The sequence below is a fragment of the Phyllostomus discolor genome, chromosome 10 (assembly GCF_004126475.2).
Source record: "Phyllostomus discolor isolate MPI-MPIP mPhyDis1 chromosome 10, mPhyDis1.pri.v3, whole genome shotgun sequence".
NCBI lineage: Eukaryota > Metazoa > Chordata > Mammalia > Chiroptera > Phyllostomidae > Phyllostomus > Phyllostomus discolor.
In genome coordinates this window covers 58770582-58779424 of record NC_040912.2, presented here as the reverse complement: position 1 = coordinate 58779424, position 8843 = coordinate 58770582, and the positions used below count along the sequence as shown (strand labels likewise).

Genomic DNA, 8843 nt, shown 5'->3' with positions numbered 1-8843 from the left:
GGGAGGGGAATGTTAGAGGGAGGGGAGTGGAGGATGGAGGTGGGTAAAGGAGAGAAAAAAAAATTGGACAACTGTAATAGCATAATCAATAAAATATACTTAAAAAAGAAAAAAATGACTATCATTAGTAAATCAACACACTGTTAAGTGCTGGCAAGGATGTGGAGAAAAGAGAACTGTAACACATTGTCAGTGGGAATGCAGACAGGTGCAACCACTATGGAAATCAGTATGGAGTTTCCTCAAAAAATTAAAAATGAAATTGCCTTTTGACTCAGCAATCCCACTTCTGGGAATACATCCTAAAAATCCTGAAAAACCAATTGAAAAGAAAATAAGGAGCCCTATGTTCACTACACCATTATTTATAATTATAGCCAAGATCTGGAAACAGCCCAAGTGCCCATCAGTATATGAGTGGATAAAAAAGTGTGGTACATTTTCACAATGGAATACTACTTGGCTGTAAAGAGGAAATCTCACCTTTTGGGACAGCATGGATGAACCTGGAGATTATTATACTAAGTAAAATAAGCCAGTAAGAGAAATACAAATACCATATGATATCACCTATACGTGGAAATCTAATGAGAAAAATAAACTGACAAACAAAACAGAAATAGCCATGGACACATGGAACAGACTGACAGCTGTTGGGGTGGGGAGGAAGGGTTGGGAGTCTAAAAGAAATAAGGTGAAGAAATTAAAAAAACTACACATATAATATGCATATAAATGTATACATACACATCACATAGACACAGACAACACTGTGGTGATAGAGGAAAGGGAATGTGGTGGGCAGTGAGCAAAGAAGGGATAAATGAGGACAGAAAGAGACTTTGCTCTGGGCAACAGGCACATGATGCAGTGTGTACACAATGTTCTTTGAGTTGTACAATTGAAAACTGTATGGTTTTGTGAGCCAATGTCACCCCAATAAATAAAACAAGAAAATAAATAAAAATTTGAAAAGAACATACAAAGTGGATCCCCAAAACCCAGAATTTATATATGAAAAATTGTGCATTTATTATTACATGTTTAAACTTCAGTCACCTTCAAAGTGTTCTCCAATCGATGCAATACACCTATCGAGCCATCTTTCTCCATTGCTTGAATCAGTTTTTGAACTCATTGATTTTAATGCCTTTAGTGCTTCTGTTGTTTTTTTGTTTCACCTCTCCGACACTGGCAAAATGTTTCCCTTTGAGGACTTTTTTTCATCCAGGGAAACACAAAAATGTCACTTAGGGCAAGATACAGTGAATAGGGAGGGTGGTGGGGCATGGGAGTTATGCCGGTTTTGTTCAAAAACTGCTGAACAGTCAGTGCAGTGTGGGCAGGTGTGCTAGTAAATCACCCTTCATGAAATAAGCAAACACAATGAAAGAGTCTTCAAAAAAAAATTCACTGAAGCTGAACAGTCTCTCATAACAATGCCAGCTGGTACACTGATACAGATGGGTTCTTAGAACACTCACCTAGCATAGGAAGCCACAAGAGGCCTACCCTCAATGAGATAATTCCTATTTTGGGGGCGGTTCCCCCCTCATATGATACAAAAAGTATTTTTTTCATGAAAGTATACATATTTTTCTAAACAGAAACAAATCCACTGAGGTGACATTGTTCTACACTGTCGCAAATCTCTTTAGTGTCTAACGAGAAAATGGTATGAATTCCTATATACAGTACTCTATCATTTATGTAATATTATCATGGCTAACGTATATGAATAAAATCTGATTTCACGTAGATATGTAATGGAGAAACGTAAAAAAAAATGCCAAACCATGTCACGGTTTCATTAAAGAAATAAAAAGCAGGAAGGTAGTCAGATAAGGAGTCATCCACAGGTGACTTTGAGAGTAGAAGGCTCCAGAATGCTCATTTCCTATTACTAATGGAAGTGCTCAAAGAATTACCAATATAAACTAAATAGCCAAAGATATGGTAGATCAAATATTTTGGCCACAGTTAATGTCCTTGCAATTTGTGGGAGGAAAAAGAGTTCTAGCACATTCCATTTGCTCCACAAAGAGAGGTATGTTCTACTGTCCAAGAACCTTAACCTCTACCCTTCTTAGAAAGAGAGGTTTCAACTTACTGTTGAAAAATAATCTCCAGCTTGTTAACATTTCAAGAGGGAAAATTCTACTTAGCATATTAGAACAGTGGAATAACTACGCTTAAGATTTCTAATACACTTTGTACCCAACTCCCCCTGAGCAATTAAATCTCATTTGAAAAAGGAAAGAAAAAATGATATTTTTATTGTTTGTAGATTCATAACAAATTAAACTGGCCCTCAATCAGAATCTTTAGTAAAAAGAAATCAAAGCTCACATCCTAGAGAGCTGGGAAACAACTCAGCTGGCATCTTGGCCTCACCAGTTACACATGACCTGTGATCCCACCTAAAACTGACCTGTAAAGAGAAGAGACCCTTTCAGCAGGTCTTTCCCGGAAACTTCTTTTCTCAGGAATGCAAACTCTTCCATCAAAAGTTCAATATGTTCCTCATGCAAGACTTTCCCTGTCAACACAAAAATGGAATAAAAATTCAGTCACGAGCAATTATGCATAGCTGTGTATCCCAGAGTGTAAATCTGTTTTCCTCCAGCATAGGACATACAGCTCTTGAAACCACTGTGTTGACTACCACAGTCTTACATACGCCAGCTGTAGGTATTGCCAATTCTAAAATTACAACAGGAATAAAAATCTAAGAAAGTGAGATAATATCCCCCTGCCTCAAAGACAGCATGAGACTAGGCAAATATCTGAGAAACAGCTGACTGTTCCAGACAGAAGAGAACAGTGCAGCATAAAAATCTAAGACACAAAAATAAGAAAAGATTGTTGAGATTAAAGGAGATGAGCTAAAATTAGACTTTATTTGAATGAATCGGAAGAACCAGATGACTTTCTAAATTATTCAGTTGAAAGATAAAACCTTAATAATACTAACATTTTGAATTCTAAAGGAAAGCTGTTTAAAATTTTTTTTTTGCTTTAGTGGCCTTTTCATTTCTAAGCTAGACATTTCATAAAACGCCCAAGCTATTTTGGAATTAACTGCAAAGTGTGTTTATGATTTACACTTTCACTGATACAAACAGAAATCTGGGTCACTGGAAAACACTCCTGGAATATCAGCTTTTGCTTAACCCAGATTCACAGAAAATAATGCAGAATGTGTTAGGCTTGATTTGCATCTCACTAAGTGGGAAGGAACGTCTTCTGAGACTCCAGAGAATTCAACCTGGGGGAGAGTAAGATCCTTCCCAACCACTCCTTAATCCATAAGTAATGGCAAACAAAGCTTCTTAAAATAAGTGTAATTTCTCTCCTGTGGATAACTGTCCATACGTGCATGTTTATGAGGGGACTTTGGGCATCTGTGTAGTTAAACTATGTTTCAAAGTATGTTGGATCCTCTCTAGCATCATTTCTATATTTCCATTTCTGTATTTCTATATCCACGGAAATCCATATCCATGGTCACTAAGGAAATTTTGTATCTTTCAACTACATCTTTATTTTTCTTTCATTCACTCAATCCTGTATTGTGATAAATGTGGCAACCACATATACACATATATACACAAATGCACACACATGCACAAATACTCATTTACATATATTCCCAGATCACTTCACTGAAAGGACTTAGAAGCAAAAAAATTTAAAAAGCAAAACTATTGAGCATGCCTAGCTTACGACCTTTATTTTCAACTTATTGTTCTTGGAGAGAAGGAGAAACATTGATCCATTGTTCTACTTATTTATGCATCCATTGGTTGACTCCTTTTTTTCAATTGTTGTCATTGGTTGATTCTTGTATGTGCCCTGCCTGAGTATCAAATCCACAACCTTGACATATACAGACAATGCTCTAACCAACTGAGCTATGTGTCCAGGGCTTGCATACAAATCCTGGCATCAAAATACCATTTACTTCAATGTTGGTGCAAATGTACATTTATGCAGCCACTGAAAAAAAACATTATGGAGGTTCCTCAGAAAACTAAAGATAGAACTACTTACATGATCAAGCACTTCCACTTCTGGGTATTTATCTGAAGGAAAAACACTAATTTAAAAAAATACATGCAACCGTTATGTTCACTGCAGCATTATTTACAATAGCCAAGACATGGAAAGAATCTAAGTGTCCACTGATGAATGAATGGATAAAGAAAATGTGGTCTCATATATACGGGTATGTACATGTATATGTACATGTATATATATTATTTGATGATGACAAGAAAAACTTACCACTTGAGACAATATGGACCTTAAGAGCATTATTCTGAGTAAAATTAGTCAGACAGAGAAGAAAAAATACCATACGACTTCCCTTATATGTGGAATCTGAAACCAAAGGAACCACCACCACCATACAAAAAACAAACAAACAAAAAAACCCCTAATAGATACAGAGAAGGGACTGGAGGTTGCCAGAAATGGGAGGTAACAGATGAGCAAAGTAGGTAAAGGTGACCACAAAGTACAAACTTCCAGTTATAAAATAAATAAATTTGGGAATGTAATGTACAACATGGTGACTATAATCATTATTTACCTGTACATCTAAAAGTTGCTAAGAGTAAATCTTAAAAGTTTCATAGGAGAAAAATTGTAATTATTTGTAGTAATGGATGTTACTACTAGACTTATTGTGGTGATCACTTTATATATATACAAATATCAAATAATTATGATGTATACCTGAAGATAATATGTTACATGTCAATTATATCTCAAAATGTTTAAATATTAATTAAAAATGCCATTCACCACTAAGTGAACTATGGCTCTGTGAAGAAAGTCTAATTGTAGGGCTGAGGCAGAAATAGCATACAATGAACATAAACCATTTTATGTAAGAAAGCAAAGAAATGCTCAGAGAATAACAAAAATATAACAAAATGAGACAAGAGGTAGCATGAAGAGGTCCCCATTGACCAAATATGAAAAACTGAATATCAAAATAATAAAAATGGATTATGAAAGGAAGCCATGAATCCATACTAATATAAATACATAAACAGAATATATAACAAATAATACTTACCAAGTTTCAAACTACCTCCCACCAAAATAATAATTAATTATAAAGGGAGAAATAAGCTTTCATTGGAGTAGCCTACCAAACACCACCTGAATCAAACAATGTCGTTATTAATGAACAAATTGAAATTCAATAGCACCTGATAGAATGCAATGCAAAGAACACAAGACCACTTCTACAATATTCTTATAAAAGGTGAATATCCCAAATACAATCATGAAGAAACACCAGGCACACCCAAAGTTAGGAACGTTACAAAAGTGACATGACAACTGAAAACTGTATGTGATTCTAAATTAAATCATTTTGCTATAAATAACATTAGGAAACTGGGAAATTTTAAATGAAGTCCAATGATTAGATTGTAGTGTGCCAACTGTGTATTTCCCTAGTTTTTCATTTTTTTTAAGTCGAGGAATAAATGGAAAATATAATTGTAAACATTTAAAGTATGTAACTTATTGACTTGATATACATATACACTGTGAAATGATTATGAAAATCAAGATACTTAATACATCCATCATCTCACAGTCAACATTTTATGTGTGTGTAGTAAGAATGCTTAATATCTGTTCTCAGCAACTTGCAACTATACCATATTATTAAATATAATTACCATTATGATATTACATCTTCAGAAATTATAATGGAAAATTTGTACCCTTTTTCTTATACCACCCTATTTTCCCTTCCTCCCAGCCCCAAGCAACTACTGTTCTGATTTTTGTTTCTATAAAATCTTGGGGGTTTTATCTTTTTAGATTCCACATTCAAGTGAAACTATACAATATGTCTTTCTCTGGTTTTATTCACTTAGCATAACACAGTCCAAGTTCATCTAATGTTGTAATAAATGGAAGAATTTCCTTCTTTCTCGTGGCTGAATATCTATTTGTACAGGGTGGGGCAAATGTAGGCTTACAGTTGTGAGTACATGAAACAGTTTATTCTATTATTTACTAACCATTGTATTATTTTCCATATGAACTACTGCAAAATACTTTTGCCCCAGCCTGTATATATGAGGTCTGTCTGGAAAAAGTCCAGCCATTGATAATATAACAAGAAGTTTGTGTGGCCATCAGTATAACCTGGCAGCCAAGGAGAATGGACTGGAATGCCCAAGTATGTACAATGACGACTTCACTGTACTAGACAGTGGGGGTGGCAGGTGTCATTGAGTGAGCACGTGTACTGTGTGGTCACCACATTCAAAATGACTGAGAAAATAGAGCAACAAATCTTCATCAAATTTTTATTTAAATTTGAACATTCCTCTGTGGGAACTATTCAGATGATTCAGAGGGCCACAGCTATGGGCAACTGGTGATTGGCAGCTTAATCACTACAATGTGCCTGCTCATGCACCTTACCTCATGCAGAGTTTTCTGGCAAAACACCAAAATCACCCAGGTGACTCGGGCTCCCTACACTCCAGATTTGGTGCCCTGCAACTTCTGGCTTTTACCAAAACTAAAATCACATTTGAAAGGGAAGAAATTTTTGGACCATTGATGAGATTCAGAAAAATATGACAGAGCAGCTGATGGTGATTGGAATCATGTTTGGTTCCAAGGTGCCTACTTTGAACGGGACTGAGGTGTCTTTGTTGTATGTACAACGTTTCTTGTATCTTCTTCAATAAATGCCTGTATTTTTCATATAACATGATTTGGTACTTTGAAAAGATCTTACACATATGTCACATTATTTTTTACCCTTTCATCCATGGAAGGACATTTAGATTGTTTCCATTTCTCAGTTATTGTGTGAACAATACTATAATGAACACAGGGTATATATCTCTTCACTATACTGATGTCAATTCCACTGAATATATACTCAGGTGTGGGATGCTGGATCATATGGTAGTTCTGTTTTTTAATATTTTGAAGACTCACCATATTCTTTCCCATAGTGGGTGCATCAATTTACATTTCCACTAACAGCACACCAGGGTTGCCCTTTCTTCACATCCATGCCAACTCTTGTTATCTTCTCAATGATAGTCATACAGATGTGAGGTGATATCTCATTTTGATTTTGATTGTATTTATGTAATGATAAGTGATGTTGAGCAGCTTTTAATGTATCTGTTGGCCATTTGTATATCTTCTTTGGAAATATGTGTATTCTTCTGCCCATTTTCTAATGTGATTATTTGCTTTTTGCTATTTGTTTTATGAGTTCCTTATGTTTCAGACATTAACTCCTTATATGTCCATATATATGTATATACACACACATATATAAATCTCCCCTTATATATCTATATAACCCCTTACATATATTTGCTACATGTATATTTATACATATACTTTTCTTATTTGGTAGGTTACCGATTCAATTTATTGTTTCCTCTGCTGTGCAGCTTTCAATTAATGTAAACCTATTTGTTTACTTTAGCTTTCATTGCTTGTGCACTTTGGATCTTATCCAATAAATCATTGCCAAAATCAATGTCAAGGACTCAGGGATTGTCCCTGTTTTCTTCTAGGGGTTTGTTTCAGGAAAGTCTTTTTTATGGCTTCATTTGTCTTTGATACATATCAAGATAATTTTTGTAACTGGTGTTAGAGTATCAGGTCGTTTATTTTTCTGCATGTGAATATAGTTTTCCCAACAGCATTGACTAAAGAGACTCTTTCTCTATTGGGTGTTCTTGGTGTCCTATGGCAAAAATAAAAGGGCTTGTGGCTGGGCTCTATATTTTGTTCCACTGCTGTTTGCCTGTTTTTATGTCAACACCCATACTGTTTTGATAACTATACCTTTGTAACATAGGTTGGAATCAGGATGTATGATGCCTACACTTTGTTTTTGTATTCCCTAAATTTCTTTTGCTATTTGGGGGTATTTGTGGTTTTATATAAATTTCAGAAGTTTCTTTTATCTATTTCTGTGAAAAATGCCATTGGGATTTTGACAGGGGTTGTACTAAACCTGTAGATTGCTTTGGACAGTATGGTCAGTTTAACAATATCAGTTCTTCCAACCCAAGAACATGGGATATATTTCCAATATTTGTGTCTTCTTGATTGATTTCATCATTTCATCAATGTCTTAAAGAGTTTCTACTGCACAGGTCTTTCACCTCTTTCATTTAATTTATTCCTAAGTTGTTTTTTTGTTTGTTTTGGATGATACTGTAAATGGGATTTATTTCTTAATTTCTCTTTCAGATATGATTATCAGTGTATCAAAATGCAACCGATTTCTCTATATTGATTCTGTATTCTACAACTTTATTGAATATAACAGTTTTCAGTAGAGTCTTTAAGGTATTACATGTATAAGATCCTATCATCTACAAACATAATCAATTTTAATTTTTCCACTCTTATATGGCTGTCTTTTATTTCTTCTACTTGTCTAATTACTCTAGCTTTGGCTTCTAGTATTATATTAAAAAGCATATAGTGTTGAAAGTGGGCATGTTGTCTAGACCTGAATTCTTAGAGGAAAAGTACTAGTCAACTAAATGAGTCAATGCTGGGAATCTTTTCAATGCTATTCTGGATAAATATATCTGAACAGTTGTGGTTCTCAGAAGTTCTCTCTTATTTAAAGATGAGATCCTCATCTCTATAATTCTATAGGGTAGACCCCCTACTAAATGAGTTGGTGCAACAATACAATTCTATGCCCTGACAACAGAATACAACATAAATACATTTTCCCTTTCTTAAATGTCTTAAGATTTTTCTTCCTTTTCTTTACATCAAACATTTAAACTTTTTTAGGATTTTTTTTTCAA

General features: G+C 34.7%; 1 protein-coding gene across 1 annotated transcript in view; it reads right to left on the bottom strand.

Annotated features, from left to right (window-relative positions):
* The window catches only part of BLVRA (biliverdin reductase A), a 150998-nt gene that overhangs the window by 21424 nt on the left and 120731 nt on the right, over positions 1 to 8843 (bottom strand). The window contains 1 exon segment of the mRNA XM_028525922.2: positions 2432 to 2539. Within this exon segment, the coding sequence (XP_028381723.1) occupies positions 2432 to 2539 (108 nt within the window).